Raw genomic sequence first — 23,834 nt, 5'->3', positions numbered from 1 at the left:
ATAATTTTTGATGGGTGGGGACCACTCCAAGGTTTTGATAAGGGATCAGGGGCTGCTCATCCCTATGGAGCTTGGGGTATGGGTCTGGAGTGCAGGGGAGGGTATGGGGTCTGAGAGGGAGTTTGGGTGAAGGAGGGGGTTGTGGCCTGGGGTAGAGGAGTGGGGGCAGAGTGTGGGAGGGGGTATGGATGTAGGAGGGGAGGAGTGCAGGAGGAGGTGCAGGGTCTGGGAGGGAGCTGGGGTACAGAAGCAGGCTCTGGCTAGGAGGCACCTAGTTCCCGGCCAGCAGGAATCTCAGGCAAGCTTCCTTCACTGCCAGCAGCCCCCGGCTCTCTGTGCCGCAGATGCGGGGAGACTTCGTGCACTGCTTCCGCACCCAGCAAATCTCGCTGCTCTTCTCTTCTCGGCCGGGGGCCCGGACGCGGGCTGAATTTAAAGGTCATATCTTGCCTGCCCCTGGACTAGACGGATTTCAGGGTTAGCAATGTCTATGCTCCTTATTCAGTGAAGTCTGTAACCTGAATCCGACACAGAGGGCTGGAATGCAGGTTCCCAAAGGGCCCTGTTATGTGTTCTGGCAGCACACTGGGGCCTTTCAAATGGGTGGAAATGTCCCCTCCCCTGAAAATATCCACAAAACACCCCGGCTGTGTCTACATTGGCATGATCTTGCGCAAATACTCTTTAACGCAAGAGTTCTTTCATTAAAGTATTTGCGCAAGAGAGCGTCTACATTGGCATGTGTCTTTGCGCAAGAGATGTGCTTTTGCGCAAGAGCATCCATGCCAGTGTAGACACTCTCTTGCGCAAAAAAGCTCTCGGCCATTTTAGCCATAGGGCTTTCTTGTGCAAGAAATTTATGTTGCCTGTCTACGCTGGCCTCTGGCGTAAGAACAGTTGCACAAGAGGGCTTATTCCTGAGCGGGAGCATCATAGTTCTTGCGCAAGAAGCACTGATTTCTTTCACACATTAGAACGTCAGTGTACTTGCGCGAGAACTCCCCGCCAGTGTAGACAGGCAGCATGTTTTTGCACAAAAGCGGGTGCTTTGGCACGGGGTCGTGCCAATGTAGACACAGCCCCTGTGTACGGAGGACCTCCTTGGATGGTGTGGAGACCCCATCAGGACTCCTGGCTCTGTCCCCTGGCCGAGCAGAGGCCTATCCGTGGCATCCTCCCCATTGCTTTGTCTTACTTTCCCTCTGATTCTGTTCCTTGTTATGATACTTTGTCTTCAGTTGGATGGGCAGAAACGTGCCCTTGTGCCGAGCCGTTGCTAAGAGAGAGGTACATTGGTAGCATACGGCTCAGCTGATTCTATTTTGGGACTTGCAGGAAATTACCCCTTTCCCCAGTCTCTCTTTATTGAGTGTCCTGGCTTTGAATCATGCCCCACTCAGGAACAGACCAATTGAAAAGGTCAGAAATGAGAACAGTCAGATCCAAGGCAAGGACAGATCAATGGCAGCCACCCTTCTGATCGGAAATAGGAAAAGTTTTACAAGTGTAGGAGCAGGGCCGCAGCTGGTGTGGATCAGCACAGCGCTATTCACTTTGGATGCGTCTACACTGCACCGTTATTTCGGAATAATTAGCGTTATTGCGGAATAACAATGCGCGCGTCTACACAGCAGTTCCGTTATTTCGAAATAATATGGAAATAACGGGCAGCTTATTCCGACTTCTTTAAACCTCATTCCATGAGGAATAAGTCCTCTTCTGAAATAGCTATTTCGAAATAGCTACAGTGTGGATGCTCCACTGCTGCTCTTTCGAAATAGCTTCTCCCCAGGGCCATTCTAAGTAATTTTTCTCCAGTGCTTCCTGGGTCTCTAAATCAAGCTAATGTGCCCACATTAGGGGAGCCTGCCTTGGACTCATTTTGAGGCTTCCCTGCAGTGTAGACGTGCTATTTCGAAATAGCACATCTCGGAATAAATAATCCAGAATAGCTTACTCCGAAATAACTGTGCAGTGTTGACGTAGCCTAGATGGCACGGTCCTGATTTTACACCAGCTATTGATGTAGCTCAGGGGCGGAGAACCTAAGGACCAGGGGCCAGGTACGGCCCCCGGCTTGCCTGGATCTGGCCCCCAAGGCTCAGGGTCCCCCACCGCAGCATTGGGAAGCCAGTACTGGCACTCCATCCCCAGAGCACCTCCCCCAGGCTCTTCCTGTGGGGCTGGAGTACCAACGCCGGCTCCCCACTGTCGGGGGGAGCCCTGAACCTCGCGGGCTGGATCCAGGCAAGCCAGATCCAGATCCGACCCACAGGCTGTGCCTGGCAGGGGGGAGAAGTGGCTCCATGAACTGCCATTCCTCCTCCCTCTGGCAGGCCCAGCAAAGCGCTGCCTGGAGGCTTTCCCCTCACTGCTCTTATAGCCAGTCCAAGCAGCAGGGGGCAGCGCCTGGGGGCCGCAGGGGACACAGAGCCATTTTCATACTTTTTTTGCATGGCCCCTGGCTGATTTTTCTGTGGGTCAGTGGCCCCTGGCCCCCGAAAGGTTCCCCACCTTGGATCTAGCTCCTCCTGTCCTAAGGCGGATGAACATAATGTTCGGTTCGTCAGCATGGCTCGTCTTCACACGTACCTTGCAGCTCCTGGCTGGGATGGATGTGACCTAGGGGGTTGAGTTTTTCAAAAGCACCTGACATGATTTTTGGGGAGCTTATAAAACCCAGTGGGATTTTGAAAATTGCTCCCCAAATCTCAGCGAGTCCAATGACGAGTCGTGGGACGGCTCTCTCTCATCGTGTGGTGGCGGCTTCGGAATTGGTGTTCCCCCTCCCCCAGACCTCGAAAACAACCCCTCCGTCTCCTGGCTCAGAGGCATTTCGCAGCCAGGTTTATGCCCAGAAGACAGATCACCAAAGGTTAACGTTTAACACCAAACCAGAGATCCAGATTCAGGGACAAGAAGGGCCACTGCTCTGGTAAGCCTTGAAACTTTAATGAAATGATTTATGGCTGCCCCCTGCCAGGGGGCCCAACGGGGAGGGTGTGGGTCCCAGGGCACAGCCTTTTCTGTACAGAGGACACTCAGGGCTAAGCTCCTCTAAACGGAAAGGGGTAGGAGGCAGAGGTCAGAAACATGGTCCCAAGGGAGCCAGCGGAGGTCACTCCGTTAGGGTGAACTGCAAAGAATGGGACCACCCATCCCCCCAGCTGGTGGTTATTTACTATGACTTTTCATATGAGCTTCTGTTTCCCAAATAATATGGGAATTAACCCCAGGTAACATAGCCATTAAACAGTGTATCACTAACTTTAAAGAAAGACAGAGACCATACAATTATTTCTCCCAAGATTCGTTTCAATGTTAATGTTTCCTTTCATCTCCTAGTCAGCAGCTATTGTCATGGATGGAATTGTTTGTCTGCATTGCTAACACCTGTGTGATACAAGTAAGCGCCTATAACTAGTCTTGCCTCTAATTTCGGATCGGACAAGTTTGCATGTTGCCGTTCTATCCTAACTAGCATTGACTGGTCCTAATGATCACGTGCACGCCATTCTCACGAGCCTCCAGGCCTGCCGACGGGGGGGAGCGGTGAAGGGGACAGCTACCCTTAGGTGGCAATTCAAAAGGGCCCAGGGTTCCCAGCTGTTGCCACTATTGCTACTGCAGCAGTATCCAGAGCCCCGGCCCTTTAAATTGCTGCTGGAGCACCACACGGTGCTCCAGGTAGCACTGAGGACGGGCTGCCCTCCAATCCCACCCCTCTTGCCTGAGGCCCAACCACTTCCAGGAGCATGAAGCCACCCCCATCCCTTGCCCAGGGGCCCGGCAAGGCTGTCCAGTCCCCTGCGTGCCTCTATGGGTACGTCTAGACTACATGGCTCTGTCGACGGAGCCATGTAGATTTGTTTGTTCGGCAAAGGGAAATGAAGCCACGATTTAAATAATCGCGGCTTCATTTAAATTTAAATGGCTGCCCCACTCTGCTGATTGGCTGTTTGTCAGCAGAGTGGGGCAGTCTGGACGCTCCCTGTCGACATGAAAGCCCTTTATCGACCTCCCCGGTAAACCTCATCCTACGAGGCATAACGGGGAGGTCGATAAAGGGCTTTCAGGTCGGCATGGGAGCGTCCAGACTAGCGCGCTGAGACGACAAACAGCTGATCAGCTTTTTGTTGGCTCAGCGCGGCAGCCATTTAAATTTAAATGAAGTAGCGATTATTTAAATTGCGGCTTAATTTCCCTCTGCCGATCAGCCTAATCTACATGGCTCCATCGACGGAGCCATGTAGTTTAGACACACCCTATAGGTTGACTCCACGTCTTTTGGCCTGGGATTGTTTAACCCTTTCTGGCCACGTGTCCTGTGCATGAGATTTGTTGCGACTATAGAACAGTGGTATCAACAATAGTTCACATGGTCATATTCTAATCCGATAACATCACAGCAGGACTGTCAGCCTACCTGCCGTGGCCAGCCACACCAGCCCAAAGACGCAGCCCAGCTCCTGAAAGGCATTTAGGTGCCTGACTCTGACTGACATAGGCACCTAGATATCTCTGAGTGTCTGAGCCCCAGTATGGTGCTTTAACCACTGGACCATCCTGCCTCTCTTTCAGTAGAATCCTAGGACTGGAAGGGACTTGGACTAAGTATTAGGGATGTTCATGGTTAACTGGTAAGCCCCACCCTTAATGGGTGAGAACAATTATCGTTAACTGGTGGGGGCTGGAGCTGGACTAAGTATTAGGGATGTTAATGGTTAACTGGTGGGGGCTGGAGCAGCCCGGTAGGGGCTGCTGTGGGAGCAGGGTGCTCTAGACTGTTGGGAGCAGCTCCTGTCCGCAGTAAGAGGGGCCGCTCCAGCCCAGCCTGGTTAGGGTTAACTTAACTTGAACTTGTTAAATAATTAACCGGGATTTTACATCCCTATTAAGTGTTATCTAGACCAGTGTTTCTCAACCAGTGGCACGAGTACCTGGAGGGGTACTTGAGAGAAGTCTGAGGGGTACGTCAGCACAACTGAAATTTGGAGAAAACTGAATTTTTGTGTTAAGTTTTACAGCGTTTTATTATTTTTGTACTTTTTACACTAAAAAATTTCATTGCCTGCCTGGCTACGTTGAAGTTGTTTAAACAAATGTGTTGCAATGGTAGAAAAAAAATTGTCTGAAAACTGTAGGTACTGGGGGTTTTTTGTTTGTTTGTTTTTAAATTTATTAAAGGGGTACTGTATAAAAAAATTGAGAGACACTGATCTAGCCCATCCCTGACAGGTGTTTATCTTACCTGCTCTTAAACATTTCCTATCTCCTTTCCTGGTTTATGGAGGTTTCCATTCTCCTCTCTGTTGTTATAATACTACCAGACAAGTCTGCTCAGCCTTCCACATTGTACTCAGGAGCATGTGGAGCCCCGTGCTGTGTACACACCTTATTCTACCCAGTAATCTTTGAACAACTCCTTCGCATTTTACCCACTGACCTTTACAACCGTGAATTCAAGCTGAACCTCCCGTCCAGCCCATGTGGGCTACATTCCAGCCCAGAGGCAAAAGATCACAATGCACATACCATCACGTTGGGTAACCATTGCCGGTTCGGAGTTGGGTGAAAAGTCGGGGTCTTTTGAGGGTTGTTCCTTGACGGCGGATGCTTGGTGCGGTTAACTATACCTCTGCTGTGTGTGCGTGACGCAGCAGCGCGTTTCCGTGTGAGGCATGTTTTCACAGAGGCCAGTGAAACCGGCAGCTCTGTAACACTCCGGGCTGTCCCGTCCACAGGATGGTTCAGGGCAGCTGCGCAAGGACCTGCAGGGTGGCCGGGGCTATGAGCTAACGGCTTGACGTGCGGTGGCAGCAGGGGATGGGTTCCCCTGGGTTCACTGCGGAAGAGGAACCCAGGAGCCTGCTCCACCCCACTGCCCTGTCTCAGCCCACGGTGCTCCACTTCACCACGGCAGCAGGAAGCAGAGCGCCCCGGCCCCAGGCCGCTCACTTCTGCTGATGAGAAGTGGCATGCACCAGGCAGGGCGAAGGCGGTGGGGCAGAGCGGAGCCGGCTACAGTGTGTGGGGCTGTGAGTCGGCGACCCCTGCTGCCATGCCATGCCAGGGCCTGAGGTAATTCCCCGTTTGCGTTGTTCGGGGGAAGGGGCTTCAGCAAGTGGGCGGGGTGGGGGCGGGGCCTGCGGCGGGGGGCATTGACATAAGCCCCGTGCCCCCTACATACGGCCCTGGCAGATATTGCCAGTAGGTCTAACACGTCCTCTTGAAACTTCAACTACTTAAGGTGATTTGAGCCGTGGGAGGAGCAAAGGAGGCGTCGGTAGCGGCTGTTGCGCCATTCTCTAGCTGAGTTGTGGAGGCTCGTTGCTGCTGATTTCCCTCCTTTTGAGGAACCACAGTTAATAATGTACAGAGTGTGGTGGGTGGTTTTTTTTCTAATGGTAAAACATTTACTTTTTGGCACCCTTTCCCTCTCCTTCCCCCCTCCCCCGAACGGCATGTTGTAAAGCACTCTGCCTTGCAAGATAATGATAGTTTTAGCTCCCTACATTAAACACTGCAGAAACGTCCCCCTGTCTTTGCTCCTTCAAATAGCTTAATAGCAAGGCAAATTTCCAGATCCCCCGCGAGTCTAAGATGGCTCAGCTCCATTCACTTGAGTGGAATAATCCTGTTTTACATCAGTTAAGAGTCGGAGACTCTTATCCTCATGACTACTGCTTCACAGGTGGCAGCGTTGGGGTTCATGGAGGCTGTTTGTTCTACTAAAAGTCAAGATCTGTGTCTCTCAGGGTTTTTTTGGGTGTTGATTTAAAATTTGGACTGAAACAACCCAGGCACACTTTCCTTGACCTTGCTAACTGTGAAATCAAATAGATTTGATATACCCTGCCTATTCTGGGCTTTACTCCAGCCCTGGAAAACAGGGCAACCTTGAGACCTCTAGATACTGTCTCTCCCAAAGAACCAAGGTAAATTTTTAACCCGGTGTGTGTGGCGTGACAGGGTGCTGCGATCACAGAAGATTCCTGAGGATTGTTCCCTCGTGTGCTGATCGTGCCATTTATACAACCTTCTTGCTTTCTGGGGCATCCCATCACCTGGGTTGGGGTTACCACCAATGTTCCCTCTAATCTTTTCTATCCAAGTGCAGATTTTTTCTCTCTGTGTGTGGAATAAATTTTGTTCAAGGCCTGTATGAATGTGCACCACCAGGAAAAAACACATCTAGCTGTGGGCGCTTGCCTAATCTTCTGGGCGGGGCTTTAATCTCTCCTGACAGGCTGCACAAGCACATAGCTTAGAGGGAATGCTGGTTACCACACCCTGCAGAGCAATGCAGACACTGAACAGTGCAGCTCTGGGAGGGTTCAGTTCTCAGGGCTCAGCATCCCAGAAACCAGTCCCCAGATAAATCTGTCTTACCCTGTGGAAAAGTTTTACACAGGGAAAGCTCATAGGTTAATTCCCCTTATCAATGAAAGAGAGAGATGCACAGTGATTGTTCCCCAACTCCCTAAGTAACAATTATTCACATTGGGCCTGATAGTAAACAAGTGTTTGTATTAAGTACAAAAAAGTCGGATTTCAGTGGTTACAAGTGAAAACAGATCAACGTAAGTTATTAAATTAAAAAGAATAGCAAATGCATAGCTTCTGTGAGTTCCCTAAGAAACTTCTTGCCCTAAACAGCTATTCTTATTTCAGGTACCAGCTTCAAATCCAAGAAACTCTTACTCTAACTTGGGTCTATAGCTTTTCTGAGTTATTCAGGTATCCTCTTAGGGCGTGTCTGGCACTTACAAAGGCCAGCCAAAGACAAAGGGTTGATAGCTTCCCACTTCTTAAATTGACTTTTCCCCCAGGGCTGGAATCCTTTTTTTTTTTTTTGGGGGGGGGGGGGAGGGAGGGTCATCTCTCCTTCCCATGGAAAAACACCAAGTTCAAAATGGATTCCAGTACCAGGTGGTATGGTGACATGACAGTTGGTCCTAGGAAGACTGAAAGGACAAACAAGACTGTTGACAAGTGATTGAACTGATTGTCAATCCATTAGGCTTCTGAGGTCAGAGTAATGGTGCTCGTTAGCACATTTAAAACTATAAACTGATTCACATTTCACATCTCTAACTTCACCTACAAAAATGATACACGCACAAAAATCAGTTCTACAGAGCCCACAGGTTGTAACTTTAAAATGGATAGGTTACATGAGGTATTTTGTTGAAAGCATTTTCGAGTTGTGCATATTTACCTGCTTTGCTCTCCCCGCCACCCTGTCCTGCTGGGCCAGATCCCCTAGTCTCCCCCAGACAAGGCACAGAATTAGGGTTACCACCCCCAAAAGCAAGAAGGTGGGCATCAGAAACAAGATCAGCCCACTGGGGAACCATCCTAAGGGGTTTTCTGTGATTGAACCCCGTAACGTAGGGATTTTAGCCTCAAGTTCTCAGTGAAATGGCCTTGTGCTGGTTAAATGCCCAGGTAGTGTTTATATGCTCGGCCCATGCATGATTAAATTTGTACTGTAATTAATTAATTCACATTGCAGTAGCAGGGGCTCCGTTTGTGAACCTGGATTCTGTGTGCTAGGGGGCGTCCAAACACAGCATAAAAGGACAGTCCCCGCCTCAATGAACCTACAGTGAGAAAACATCATTTTCACTGTCCCCTAACTTAAAAAAATGTCGGTGGGATTAACAGATTGATGTCATCACATACCCCATGTTCCTCTGTATCCTCTGCCCTCAGACTCCCGGCCTCCTCCCTCCCTCCCCAGTGCCGCGGGTCAGGATCTGCTCAGCCTCACCCCTCAAAAGCAGCCCAAAAGCAACTTTTCTCCCACTTTGAATTTTATTTAATTATTTTAAAACATACGGGCTGAGGCCAAACCTAGAGAATTTCATCCTCTTAAAATGTATGGTGGTGGTGTTATGGGCTCGTGTGTGTATGTCACTACTGCCCTCTACAGGATAGAATCCGAACTGCCTGAGCAGTTATCTTAGGTCCTAGACTGGTGACAGCTAATGGAGTAATGCAGTAAGAACCCGTGTTTTGAAACTGGAGGACTTCTCTCCTGTTAAGTTCTGAATGGCAGTGGTTGCATTGGAGTGACCACTGTGACTTCCCAAGTGGCTTTGGATTTTTTGAATGTCACCAAGGCTGGTTCCAGCCCCATTTTCTTCCATGACTGGATGTAAAGTGCATGCTAATATATTTAAACCAAACCCATTCCTTTGGCTGCAGTGTGTTACATGGGGTGCATGTCTAGGTAGAAGGTGTCCTAAGCATATAAGGATGAGCAGCATCAAATCCATGGTCACTGCAATGGGCTTTAATCTCCATTTTTGTGTGTGTGTGTGTGCTGTTTCAGGTCAACGTTATGGCTGTAAGTATCTGTACCCGGGAGGTCTATCGGTCCATGAAGGAGAGAAACGTTGACGATGGGCATATTATTAACATTAACAGGTGAGAGATTGGATTGTGGCCAGCACTGAAAATAGTCTAATTTCCTATGGGTTGGCTTTCTTGGCTGTTTTCTTTTATTGCTTCACTGGAAGATTTACTGGTGTTGCTCAGATCCTTAACTCAAATAAGTGTTTTTTCTTCATTTAAACCTTGTCTACACTGGAGATTTTTCCTGGTTACAACCACTGGTGTCTATCCATCCCTATAGCACCAGTACAAATCACAGCTTTTAGGGGGGGTTCTTGTTGACTCTAGGGTGTGGGTGCACCCCTGAATGGCTACCTATGGTTAACACTCCCAATGAGGCAGCGCCTTAATGTCTCATCATATTGAGGCCCAGGGGCTTAGTCTTTAGGGTCGTTCTGAACGTACTGTTTTGGGAAAAATCAGTGGAGCCAGTTAAAATCTTTAAAAAAACGTTCCTTGAGATTTCAAATTTTAGAATCTTTTGACCACTGTGTAAACTGGCAAAAACAGGAAGGGTTGTTATAAAAATATTGGAAAGGGGGGAGGAAAATTCCAAACTTTTGAACTAGTTCTAGACATCAGTTGTGTGAAAAATCTCACCATGCAGGATTCCCCTCATTTCATTTTATAGTTTAATACCCTCCTCCTCGATTCAAAGCCCATTAGCGCATTTCCTAGCTCACAGTGGGAAAAGGGAAATTCTGTATTTACCCATCCATATAGGATAGTGTCACCTCCCTGCTTTGAATTCACTATGGCAGCAATAATTTAATTTTTTTTAGTAGCTTATTAATTCCTCATGCTGTTTCCTGCTCCCTACCTCTCACCCGCTTTCTTTCTGTTCTCTTCTCAGCATGAATGGCCACAGTGTCGTACCACAGTCGGTTGTTCATTTTTACAGTGCCACCAAGTATGCTGTCACGGCATTGACAGAGGGGCTAAGACAAGAACTCAGAGAAGCCAAGACTCATATACGAGCTACAGTAAGTGGCTTTTCTCTCGGTTATTCGAATGAGCAATAGAATGGTCGTGTGGGAAGTCTGAGCTTTGAGGAATGTTTTGGAGGGGAAGAGGAGTACTTCTCCTAAACCAGAGGACTGAGGGGACCTGTGCCTGGCTCTCTTTGACTTGCTGTGTGTCTCATCTTCTGGGGACCAAATTTCAGATAGCTCAGGCCTGATTTTCAAGGGGTGCTGAGTACCAACTGCTGAAACGTACAGGCTCTTAGAACTACAGGAGCTGACAGTCTCCATGGGCCCCTGGACAAGGTAGGAGCGGCTTGGATCCATGCTTCTGGAAGGAGTGAAGCCGTGGCAGCCAGCCCTCCTCATTACCTGGAACATAGCTCAGAGCTGTATGCAGGGTGCTGCCCCGGTGGAGCTTAGTCGGCAATTTAAAAAGCCAAAGGCTCCAGCCACAGTAGTGGCAATGGCGAGCAGGATCACTGGGCCCCAAGGCAGCTGCCCCTTTTATTTCATGGTACACAGAGAGGAAAAATTAGATAAAAACTTATCACAAGGTTGCCACCTAACACTGCTTTATTTCTTAGGCCTTGTCTTCACCCCGCGGAAGATTGATGCTGCCGTGATCGATCTTCTGGAGTTTGATTTAGCAAGTCTAGTTAAGACCTGCTAAATCGAATTCAGAGGGCACCTCTGCTGGTGTCCGGTATTCCTGCTCTTGTGAGGAGTTAGGGAAGCCGATGGGAGTGTTTGCTTCCATTGGCCTCCTGCTATGGGGATACCACCAAGCTCGGCTTATAGTAAATGGATGCCAGCTAGGTAGTCTACATAGCTGGAGCTGGGTGCCATAAGCTGAACTGCTGGGTCTAGTGTAGACCTGGCCTCAGAATTCAGAATGAAAACATGTTAAGAGCCCCAAATAATCAGAGAGAGAATGTAGACTGTTCCCTAAAACAGAGTGGCACAACTCACCCCACCTTGCTCTAGGTTGTCTGTTTGCTGACTGACTGCTGCCAAACTCTCATTACTGGCTCCTCTACCAACCCCCCAAATCTGCAAGCAAGACCAGGAAAAAAAATCCCTGGAAATTTAAAGTGACAGCTTACAGTTTCAAACACAGTTTTCAGTGTACCCCACACTGAAAATCAGTACCCAGTTTGTCTTGAGCTTTGTCCACTTTTAAAAGTTTAAAGCGCACCTGCTGCAGTGCTTTAAAATGAAAGTGCGGCCATGGTGTGGGTAGTTTTTCACACACCTGAGCCGGAAAGTTACAGCACTGTAAAAAGCCAGGGAAGACTTAGCCCCAGTTGAACACCCAAAAGTTCAGGCAGCCTAAATTAAGTATGCTTGCAGGGTCTGAGGAGGCTTAATTTATGTTTGTAAAGTGCTTTGAGATCCTCATACAGACATGAGCATAGAAATGTGAGTGGACAGGGTACCTCACTGGGAATCATGAACCCTGGGTTCTGCTGCTGACTTTGTCACTGACTTACTGAATGACCTTAGGTGAGTCACTTAGCCCTCCTGAGCCTCAGTTTCTCTTCTGGGAAAGGGGCGGGGAACGAAACTGAGACAGGAGGCATAGATTATTGTTTTTGAACGGCACAAAATGTACAGTTCCTTACTGAGGAAGTAGTGGAAATACATTAAAAATTGATAATACCCATTAGACAGTAGCTTTGCTTGAACTGTGTAGCAAGCTTGGCGCTCAGAAGTAAGTTATTCTGCAATTACACCATATTGCAAGTTATTCTGTCACATGCTGTGCAGAACCTTCTCTTTGTGGTATAAGGGCTATCTATCAGAAGTCCCCACGGTACTACTGTACAGTGATCATTAAGTCAATATCTGTTCTCTTAAAATATTTGTATTTTTTTTTAAATGAAAGGAGAGTTACAAATCCCATCTGTTCTTTTCCAGTGTATATCTCCAGGACTGGTGGAAACTGGATTTGCTTTTAAACTTCACGATAATGATCCAGAAAGAGCTGCTGCAACCTACGAGAGCATTAGGGTAGGGAACTGAGAAATGAATAAAGAAGAAAATTACAACTGATTGCATAGCTAATGATCTCTCTCTAGCTAATCATCTTTTAGGGCCCTCCATTTGCTTGGTAGTGAGTGCTTCCTGAAAAACACTCAGCATCCTCAACTGTCATCAAAGTCAATGGGAAGTGAAGGGACTTAGGACCCAGTAGGAAACGTTCAGCATGTCAGCCGGATTAGACTCTTTGGATTGAATCACAGATTTTGCACCGAGCTCCACCTACGCATGCAGATTTTATCATGTTTCAGTCTTTTTTATTTTCTTATTTATGAGAACATCCAAGTATAAAGATCAGCCCATTTTTGACATTTTGCAGGTTTAAGTGATTTGTGTCTTAATGGAGAGAATATGAACCCCGGTACGGGTACTGCTACATTAACGAGTACGCTTTTGGAAAGCTGGACTTTGCAATTATGGAAATGCAGAAACTAACCAGTTTCTTGTAGAGATGGTGGACAGAAAGACAGACAGGCACGCGCACGCACACACACACACACACACAATATCTCATCTTCAGAGCTCATCTTAACTCTGATTAATTTAATGAATATAAATCCTCATGCTTCAGGACACAAGCCAGTCTGAAACTAATGGGGTAAGGAAGGAACTTTGCAAAGGAGCAGGTTATCCTTTAATCGACATACAGGGTTTCTTGTACCTTCCTCTGAACCACCTGGTACTCATTGTTGAAGGGGAGATACTGGACCGGCTGGGTCACCGGACTGATCCAGTCTGGAAATTTCAGTGGTCCTAATTATTGTCCCATTTGTCCAGAGTATTATCCCATTCCTCTTAAAATCCCTTGCTTTCTGCTGAGAGGTTGCTATTCCATGTCTTTCCTAACTGCATCATCTCACCCCGCCCAAGCACAGTGTAGTTCTCCATCCTAGGTAAAGAGCAGCAAGTTTAGCTCTGTGAGTATGAGCATGGGCAGTCATCGGAGGTAGGGCCGGGGGAGGCAAGCCCCCAGCTCCACCCCACCCTCACCTCTTCGGATGAGACCCTGCCCCCCACGACAGGTAGGGGAGGAGGGAGGGCTGGCGCATGTGCCTCAGCCTCCCCGGCCTCGGAGCACTGGGAGGCCAGACAGTGCATGGCCCAGCTCAAGAGCACAGGGAGGGCGGGCGTTGAGGGCAGCAATACTCCGCCCCCAGAATGCCTACGGTAGGGCATGGGTGGGGACAGACTGACAGTTTGGAAAGGCAATGCCTTCCCTTGCCTAGTGCACCTACCACCCAAGGGGATGAGGGATGGAATCTTCTACCCAGCTGATTGGGCTGCTCCCAAGGCCATGAGCTCTAATCCAGGCCATGGGTAAGAGTATCCTTCTCCCTGCCGCCACCTACAGGATTTTGGCCCAGTGGATGTGTGCTGTGCACGTTGTCACAGGCCGTGTCCCAAAACCTTTCCAAGGGGAGAAGCGAGGAGGGAGTCCTGCTGGGGTGATTTTCACACATGCAGTCTCTGCTGCTGCCCTTGGAGTGCTTTTGTATCCACCCTGGGATCTGTCCCTTCATCTTTAACACAAGGGCGACCCTGGGAGTTGTATTCTGATCATCCTTTTAAGGTTGTAAGCCAGCGTCTAGATAAAATCAAACCCCATTGATACAAGCTTAACGCCCACCCTGAGCCTGCCAGAGGGAATCCGCAGAGAGCCGGTCTGCCTGAGCAGCTGGAAAACTCGATCTGCACAGCAGAGCCTGGCTAGGGACACCAGGTAACTCACGGCACCTTTCTCGTTTACCCACAGCCCAAGTGAACGATGTCCACAGGGCATGTTTCACTCCACTACTGAGCGGCCTGCTGCTGCCTACGACAGGCAGGGAAGAGTGCATGGCTTTCTTTAGCCAACAACCCAGCTCGGAAAAATCTGTTGCTCCAGCAAAAAGCATCTTTGCTGGCGTTAAATGACATTTGTGTCACTGGCTGAAAAATCTGCTGGAAGTATTTCTAGCCCGTGTCTCATGGGGAGAGCAGCCGAGGTCCAGAAAGTTGAAGTCTGCGTTCTGGGAGTGGCAGTGTGGTCTAGTGGATAGTGCACAGTAGCAGCAATCAGGAGACCTAGGTTCTAGTCCGGGGGGAGCAAGAGATGGCCCGCAGGCTGCCAAGCCTTTGGATCTGCCCCACTGGGACCCTCAGGCAGGCTCCCTGGCTGCTCCATGTGCTGCTCGTGCCACCCAGAAACTGGGCAATGGGATTTTTCTGGGGGAGGGGGCAGCATGTGAAGTCTCTTCTCCCCCATGCAAGGGGCATGCAGCACAGAGAGGCACATACCCCAGTCCTGCCTAAGAGTTTGGCTGGGCTGCTGGCTGGGAGCCACCTATCACCCAGTACCTCAGGTCACTTATCCAAACCCTCTGCAACCTCTCTCCCCCCAGCTCACAGCCCTCCCCCCAGACCCTGCACTGCCAACTACACCCCTTCCCCAGGTCTGAATCTTCTCCTGCACCCCTCAGCCCTGTCCCAGGTCACAACCTCCTCCTTCATCCAAACTCCCTGCCAGACCATCACCCCCTCCTGCACCCCAGTCCCTTGCCCCGAGCTCCCTTCTGCACCCAACCTCTGTCTCAAACCCTGCACCCCCCTGAGCTCCCATAGAAAAATGCAGCCCTTGATCACTTACCAAAATCTTGGAGTGTCCCCATCAATAATTATTGCCTACCCCTGTTCTAGTCTCTGCTCTTCTAGTGCCCTGCTCTGTGACTTTGACTTCCCCTTTCTCTGCTTCTGTTTCCCTTCTGAGCCTTGCCTGCCTCATCTGTTTAGACTGTCAGCTCTCCAGGACCGGGCCTGTCTCCCTAGGATTGGACAGCAGGTAGCCTACTGGGGCCTCCTCTCCGCTGGTTCATCAAAGCGCGCTGGTAACAGCAGGAACCATCGCAGCCAATGCAACAATTAAAACAACCGACTTCCCATGTTACATTTTAACGCCTCCCCCCGCCCCGTCTATTTTTCTTTTTGAAGTGCAGTAAGCGATTTTGTTGTCACTGATTGCTGGTTGTTAGAAACTGAGCCATTGTACTAGTAATCCTTTGTCTCGGTTAATACTGGTTCTGTCTTTCCAGTGTTTAAAAGCTGAAGATATGGCCAATGCTGTGATATATGTCCTAAGTGCTCCACCGCATGTACAGGTAAGTGGCAGCTCCTGTAAAATAATCGCGTGTTGTAACAGCCCTGATATCTGTTAATTAGTGTTGCAGTTTCCATATCAGCTGGGTGCTGAGCAGAGCATGGCCTAGGGATTAGCATTGATCAGTTTAGCTTACATGTCCCTTAGGGCAACCCTGAAACAGCAAGGAGCCAACAGCAAAAGCCTGTGTGTTTACAGGATATAAAGGTCTCCTGCCGCCGAGAAAAGTGAACTTGGACTCTTTCCAGAACCAAGGTAAAATGGAAGCAACCTGGGCACCACTTGCCTCTTTGAGCTGCGTCTCCAAGCGTGTGTCTAGACTACAGGGTTTTGCCGACCACAGTGGACTTTTGTCGATGCAACTATACCTGCGTCTGCACTGCCGCTGAGTTCTGTCGACATACCATCGACAGCTCGGCAGTTTTGTCGACGGCGGTAAACCTCATTCTATGAGGAATAATGCCTTTTGGCTACAGAGTTCTGTCGACAGAAGGCGTTATTGCATCTACACTGTCCTTTGCGTCCGCACACTCGTGTCGACAAAGCGGCTTGCTTTGTCGACAGAACCGGATGTAGTCTAGACACTCTTCGTTGACTGAAGCTTTGCCGACAGTATCTGTCAGCAAAACTTTTGTCGACAAAAGCCTGTGGTCTAGACGTACCCCTAATGTCTTGCTCAGGGGCGGATGAGAGTGCCGCGGGGCCCCGTGCAGCGAAATTTCACGGGGGCCCTCCTTTGACACGGTGGCCTCGGGAAGCGCGGGGCCTGGGGCAGCCGACCCGCTCACCCTGCCCTAAATCCGCCGCTGGTCCTGCTGACCTTTGGGGGGGCTAGATCAGATGCTACCAGTCACCAATTTAAAACCCAAATTCACACAGGATGTTTGTGGCAGCGCAGGAATTAGCCTACAGGCTGGCAGTCTGACCACAGAACCATCCTTCCTCTGCCTCAGCTCGGGTACTGAGTACCTCACCGAATGAAACCATTAGGGCTGTTAGCAGGATGCTCAGTGCAGCCTCTCCTCTCCTGTAGCTTGTCCGCACAGAGGATAAGAGACTATTGCTGCTGAGGCCACTGAAGCTCCTTTGGTCCCACAAGCCTGAGCTTTTAGTGCTAACGATCAAGGGTTCTAGTACCAGTGGGGACACCTGCAAGCTGCCACATTGAGAGAGAGTATCAAATTCCCAGTGCCCAAGCACAACTAAATCCACTACTTCCTAGACACTGAAGAGCTGATCTTTCGCTCCTCTCTGCCTTACTTTTATGCCTCTATTAAATTTGCATTTGAGGTGGTTTTTACTTGGTATGTTCTCTTGGGTGCTTTCAGTTGCTTTTAAAACCACAATGAATTTGCGGCTCACACGTTAAAATACTCTTTGTGTCTCCCTCTGTTACACACTCATTTCTCAGCAATATAGCCAGATTACTACGGGGTGCAGTGCCCGTTAGGAGAGCTCCCTGATATCTATTTTGCACTCCCATTGTGTCTTTGATTGAGGGGCCCAGAAGGGTTTTCAGATCTTTTGTGCTGTCAGGCCTATTTTTCACCCATTACATAATAAATGCACAAACTATTTTGTTTCTCTGCTAGTGGGAAGTGACAAACCCCTGACAATCCATGTTTTTAGAGATGTTGAAAAAATTATTTGGGAGAAGGCCGAGTGGAAGAAATACCAGGCCCATATCATGAAAGCAAAAAAACACGTCAAATGACTTTGGCCATGAAAAATGATGAGCGAGCTCTTTGTATGGGATCCTGCAAAGCCTTGCATGAGACCTAAGAGTGGCCTTTCTGAATTAGTCCAGTGGTCCATTTAGTTTAGAGTCCTGTCTCTGACAGTGGCCATTATTTGCTGCTTCAGAGCAAGTTGAAAGAACATCTGCAATAGGTAGTTATGGAATAACATGGCCATGAACAATGTTCCTTCCTGACTCTCATTAGGTAGAAATTGATTTATGACCAGAAGCATGCGGGTTTATAAGCAATATCACCTCACATTGCCTTCTGTGCACTAAGATTGTAATTTTGTTAGAAGAAAAAAATCTTAGTTTAAAAGAAAAGGCTTCATACAGATTGAACCTCTCTAGTTCAGCACCCTCAGGACCTGACTGGTGCCGAAGCAGAGAATTTGCCGGACCACGGGAGGTTAATATTGTCTAGCGGCATTACCAGCACTTCCACTGCTTACTGGTCTCTTAGAAGACATTTAGGGGTAAATTAGAGCTAAAGAACAGCACAGAACACTGAGAGCCAGGACTGGTGGCTGTAAACAAACTTTACAAGATCATCAAACTTGGCCCCACCCATGATAAGTGAACATCCAGCTCACTCAAATCATGCCAGACCACTGATGTTGCCAGACCAGAGAGTGCCGGACTAGAAAGGTTCAACCTGTAAAAGCAAACAAAAGCTAATGACTGGGAGTAGGGTTGCCAGGTGTCCGGTTTGAACCAGACAATCCAGTATTTGAGCTTTCTGTTCGGGAAACAAATTGAGAAAATAGAAATGTCCAGAATTTCCTAAAGAAGATGTAATGTAGATTGTGCTGTAATGTCAAGTGTGGCCGGTACTTTTGTTGAAACCCTCTGGCAACCCTAAGGGGCTAAATAATTCTGAAGGGATTTCTACTTTGTCATGTTCATCTGGAGTTTGCCATTATTATGTGCCAGACATGTCTGGCATGTTTACATTCTGCACACTGTGCACCTCTTCAAGTGCACAGCAATAAAATCATGTATTGGTCTTTTCCAGATTGCAGATATTCAGATGAGGCCTACAGAGCAGATTTCATAGCAAAGGAGGAGGACTGCAAGCAGCACCATGCATCAATCCCCCTTCACGCCTTCCAGCAGTTTAGGGTTTCATCTGCTGGTTGACAACATTTTAATTGGATTCCAAGGATCACATTTGAAGAATTAATTTTCGTTCTCACTCCTCCCCTCCCCCCGAGCTGATGCTGATCCAGTAAAAAATTATTGGTCTTGGGTTTCTCTCCCCGCCCCACTATTACAGTAAATGTAATTTGAAAACACGGCAGGGAAGCAAATCAGTGGAATACAGTATGTTATTGGTTAGGTTTTTAGTCGTGTTTGGGTCTTGTTTGCCGGTGCTCCAGCCAGACACAGCTGAAGCGTCATGAGATATTTGCCAACTTCAAAGCATCACTTGTTTTCTGGCTTCTCTCTTCTCTGCTGAGGCACATTCTTTGAATTGTTGCCATGAATTAAACGGCACATGACCTGTCACTTTCTTCTCTGTCTGTTAAGTATTATTGTCAGAGGCATCCCAGCTACTTCATATGGCGGAGATGATTCCCACCTCCTCTCTGTTCAGCTGACACATACTAATGCAATGGAAGGAGATTGCCTTTGTACTTCAAACAAAGGGTTTGCCTTAATACTAGTCCTCTCTTCTAAAATCAAAACAATAGACAAGATATCCATTGTCCACCTTTTTCAACATACTTAAATGCTTCAGATTTTTAGTGTAATATTGTATATCAGGCAATCTAATTTCTGTTTCTTTCGCATCTATTCAAAGCTAATTTTGCCTGTCCGTAATGGTGCATGTGACCTTCCTCACCCCTTTGTATCTCACCATGCCAGAAGCAGTGTAAAGAATACTCCTTTCCCGTTTACATGACTTGTGCCTGACAGATCTGAAGAAGTATCTCTGTGTGATTGCTGTTTCTCTTTCTTTCTAGGTAGGTAGCTAGATGGAGGGATAGGCACTTGAATTTCCACAGGTTAGGGAATGACTTTCTTCTAACATGTAAGTGGCATAGTTAAAGTATGAGTGAGTTGTTTGGTCTTTTTAATAAAAGTAAAATAAAATTGTGTACCGTCGTCTTGTGATCATCTATATTCTTTGTATCTCAGAACATTCTTGATGTTTTTGTATGTTTGATATTTGCATGCATTGCACTTTTTGGAAATAATGACACGGTCTTAGAAATGCTGTTTAAGTGCTGATTGCTGACAGCTAGTGAGTCGGAAATGTTGAAACTGTGAAATGGTCTGATCAGATTCTTGGGACAAGAGAGAGGGGGGGAGGAGGGAAATTGTCCAGAATGCATGACTTCTGAACTGCAGGTTTAAAACCTGATTCAGCTCTCAGAACCAGTTTTCTTCTGGTCTCATTCCTCTGAGTGACTCCTGATTTATACCAGTTTTAAGACTGAGGAGAATCAGGCCCATAGCTGGTTACACATAAACTTGTGAGACTAGTGTAGCGACCATGTTTAGACTTATTAGAATGGTATAAAAGAGACATGGGTGTGTACTCCAAACTGATACGCGGTTGTTGCATTATTAATATATGTTGCCTTAAAATGCTGATGTCACTTGTGCTGTGCTCTGAATTTCCTGTAGCATTTCTGGTGGCGAAACTGTTGTATTAGGAGGAGCAGATGTGGTCAAGTGACCTGAGCACAGGACTGAGAGCCAGGGTAATTGATGCTAATCTTGTCACTTACGCTAGTTTTACACCGTGTATGGGTATTCCTCATTTAGATCTGTGTAAGAGGGACCAGAATCAGGGCAGGTAGCTCCTGAATTCCAGTTTTGTCTTGGGCAAGTCTCTTAACCTCTCTGCCTCAGTTTTCCATCTGTAAAATGGGGATAATAATACTGACCTACCTCACAGGGGTGTTGTGAGGATTCAATGACTGTTTTGAGAAGCACTCTGAATATGGAAAACGCTATGTAAGTGCAAAGTATTATTATTAGGTATTATTCATTACATCTTGCAATGCACAGAATTGCATGTGCCAAAGGTTGGCAACAATGGACACACAGAGTAAATAATGCATACATTAATAATGCTGGCATAAATGAAAACCTATGTAACTTTTATTTTCTGTTTAAAAGTGTGCTCATGATTTTTTTTTATCCATTCCTGGTTTCTCATCCCTTCCTCAGCTGTTTCTAGAGTTGGCTTTTTAATTCATTGTGGGTGAAATTCACCACTGTGCAGAGGAGTTGAACCAGGCAAGTGCACCACTTATGTTCCATTTAACTGACGTATTGGCCTTTGTGTAAGATCTCTGCCCAGGAGTGAATTTTACCTTGGGTGTGGAGTTAGAAAGATCATATGATGCAAGGGACACGGGTGCAACCTTGAGGAACAGACACTGTTCCTAACAGCCCAACAGAGCTCAAGACACTTGGCACATACTTTTCTATATCCTGGAGCTCTTGTACTTGGATTTGTGGCGCTTGAGTAAGAAGGGACAAAATGTGAATGCATTAGTGCATTGAGATGCTTTCGTACGCTACCCTCCCCGATTTTGTACAGCACCACGGTGATATGCAACTTGATTTAATTTTAAAGCTCTGGTGTTTTCCCTGGTATTTATATGCTTTGGGAATAGAAGCCCATCATTTTGACAGATACACAGTGCCATGTTTGTGTGATACTTTAAAAAGAAAATATTGGAAATAGTGATGATATTTGGAGTCTGTACCAAATCAGTGTTTAGAAATTGGAAACCTGCCAGTGGGGGAAATTCTTAAGCTCCAGTTCAGTAAAACACTTAACCAAATGCCTAACATTGAAGTCTATGGGAACATTCACTTGCTTAACGTTAAGCACATGCTTAAGTGTTTTGCTGGATCAGGGCCTGAGTTGAAAATTCCACTTTGACTAAGGTACCTGCCTATGAAAAGGATCATTCCAGTTCGCTAGTGTTGCTTAAACCATGAACTGGTGACCTCCTGGTTAGAAACATCCCATTCAAGTGTTTTTCTACATTTATATCCTTCTCAGACTGATTAAAATAATGTATTCTCTTTCCAATTATTTTGCTCCCAACTGTTCAGTGTATTTTCCGTTCCAATTTTTTTAGGGAATTTTTCATGCTGCCAATTAACTTTCTAAACTTTGGTTGATTTCCTAAAACACTGAAAACCTTGAAGGGGTTTGAAAACAGATAACGAGTTCTGCAGCTCTGCCTTTCATATACACTTGCCTAGATGGATTGCACTTTGAACCTTCTTTCTGGAATGATGTGGCATTAGCAACACTGCTGTGAAGAGGAGGGGTTGTTTTGAAACCCCCAAGCAGGAGGGTGAACTGTTTAAATTATCGATAGGTTTCTAATTGTGAACTGTAAAATAAAAAAAAAGAGAAAAATACCATGACGTGATCCTGCTTTTTAAATATATATAATACCAGTAGACTTACCCTGCGTTGCTCGGGTCCTAAATGGCAGGGCCTTGGGATGTGGGCAGGGGTGTGCAGGAGGCTGGGGGCAGAGGCATGTTCTCTCCCACCCTCAACCCCTGCACCCACCTGGGATCTGTTCTCTCTCCCCCAGCCCCCACCCCCTGCGCACACCTGGGACCTGTTCTCCCCTCCTCCGGCCATCTCCTCCAGCCCACTTGGGAGGCTACTTACTGGTGTGCTAGCAGGCAAGATGGTGGAGTCCCAGCCTTGCTAGCCGCTCTCTTGGGGTGCAGCTGCCCCCATGGTTGCTCTGCAGGTTCGCTGCCCCCAGTGGCCACTCTAATATTGCATCCCTCCAAACAGCAGCCCCTCCCTTTACATGATATGGAAAACTGTCCTTTTCCCAGGGTTTCCGATTGTTCTGGCACAACCAAACCCTGGCCTTGCTTTGTTAGGAGAAGAGGAAGCTGCCTACCAAATTTGGTGGCCCCAGCTCTTACTATTGAGGAGGAGTTCTTGAAGAAAAGGACTCTGACACTCTCTAAACTATAGATCGAATTATATGGAGTTAAAACCTCTGTCACACAACACTTGTCTTATGAAGAAGTCAAGCAAAGTGATTTAAGGGTGAGGGACGTAGCTTCTTTGCTTTTGTACAGCACCGAGCACTCGTTGGCACTCCTGGAAACCACTAACAAGTCCTGACGTTCTGTAGCAGCAGCCCTGTGCTTTTAGACAGAGGTTCTTTCTGACGGCATCTGCCAACTTCAGTGTCCGAATATGTTGGAGGGGAGTATTCTCACGTTATGTTTCTAAGAATGAGCGAATCAGAAACTGGTGGCGGCTTTGCTAGCGGTTCAGGGATGCAGCAGGCAGGTGGAGTTGCAGCAGAGACTTGCATTGAACATGCACAAAGCACAGCTCTATACATTGTCACGTCGTGCTGGGCCGCCAGCGTATAATCTGGGGCCCCTCATGTTGCAACTAACTAAGCCCCTCCTGAGGGCTGTCCCTCTTCCTGCAGTCTCACTCTTCATAGTGCCCGGGGAAAACTGATTTGTCTTAGTAGTTTAAGGAAACACTTTCCAACAGAGCAGGTCTGGGTTAGCTCCCTTCCTGGTGTGAGTAATCCTGACTCACATGGGCCCCAAGTCTGGAGTCCAGCACCTTGCACTTGTACAGCGCCTTAGTGTCTTCAACAGGGGCCCAATAGTACACAAGTTGCTACCCAAATGAATCCTACAGCAGGATCTGTGCTATGGGTACTCTCACAAAGCCAAGGTCTTGGGTGAGTAAAGGCTGAAGATTGGGTCCTTACGTTCATGTGGACCATTGGAGTACAAGTTGAACCTCTCTAGTCTGGCACCCTCAGGACCTGACTGGTGCCGAACGAGAGAATTTGCCAAACCATGGGAGGTCGATATTGTAGTGAGTGGGCCCTCTCTTATTTTTATTTCACTAAGGCGAATAAATGGAATAACACTTGCAATTCTGCTTAATACCGTATGCCTGGACTGACCCGCTCTCTGTAGCCTACGCCTAGCCAAGGCTCATTCGCTCTCTTCAAAACCAAGTGTTAGTGTTGTTGCACCATTTTACTGTTGTTGACACAAGGAAATAAGTAGTTAAAGCATAAACACCAGCCTTAGCGAAGCAGCATCCCCTTCCCCGAGTAGACAGAGCCATAATGCCCACCCCCCTGCCTCTTCCTATCCCCGTTCGGTGGTTCTGCTTCTGCCGGAAAGGATCTAATTAACGTACAAGTGAAAAAAACGCATCTCTAAAATATTATCACCTGCGCCGGGCTGGCGTCAGGCCCCGGGGTGCCAGTTTAATAGTGCTGTGTAGGGCCCTGTAAATCCTCCGGCCGGCCTGCGGATTGCAGTGGGGATTGCATTCGCTTTATGTTGCATGTGAGTTCTATCGGCCTAGCGAAGTGGCCACCAATTAGTAGGTCAGGGACCACTGGTAGATCTTGGAGCCTGGGACAGGTTTGGCTGGGAGGCTCTCAAGGACGAGCAATTCAGCTGCCCCACCCCCACTGCCCTGCTGCTCCTGCCCAGAGCCACCCCTGGGAGCCTCCTGCTTGTTGTGCAGGGTGGGGGAGACAGAGGCAGGGGGGTGCTG

The 23,834-nt window shown here is 47.9% G+C and overlaps 1 protein-coding gene across 1 annotated transcript in view; it reads left to right on the top strand.

Annotated features, from left to right (window-relative positions):
* DHRS11 (dehydrogenase/reductase 11) overlaps window positions 1-21,676 on the top strand; it is a 93,697-nt gene extending 72,021 nt beyond the window's left edge. The window contains exons 3-7 of the mRNA XM_075904758.2: window positions 9,341-9,435; window positions 10,256-10,385; window positions 12,285-12,377; window positions 15,476-15,541; window positions 18,294-21,676. Of these exons, the coding sequence (XP_075760873.2) occupies window positions 9,341-9,435; window positions 10,256-10,385; window positions 12,285-12,377; window positions 15,476-15,541; window positions 18,294-18,335 (426 nt within the window). The 3' untranslated portion in view covers window positions 18,336-21,676. The remainder of the gene's footprint in view (window positions 1-9,340; window positions 9,436-10,255; window positions 10,386-12,284; window positions 12,378-15,475; window positions 15,542-18,293) is intronic.
* The last annotated feature ends 2,158 nt before the right edge of the window (window positions 21,677-23,834 follow it).

The sequence above is a fragment of the Pelodiscus sinensis genome, chromosome 21 (assembly GCF_052426305.1).
Source record: "Pelodiscus sinensis isolate ZL-2025 chromosome 21, ASM5242630v1, whole genome shotgun sequence".
In the NCBI taxonomy this organism is placed as follows: domain Eukaryota; kingdom Metazoa; phylum Chordata; order Testudines; family Trionychidae; genus Pelodiscus; species Pelodiscus sinensis.
The sequence above is the reverse complement of the archived record's forward strand: the minus strand, read 5'-3'. Positions and strand labels throughout refer to the sequence as shown.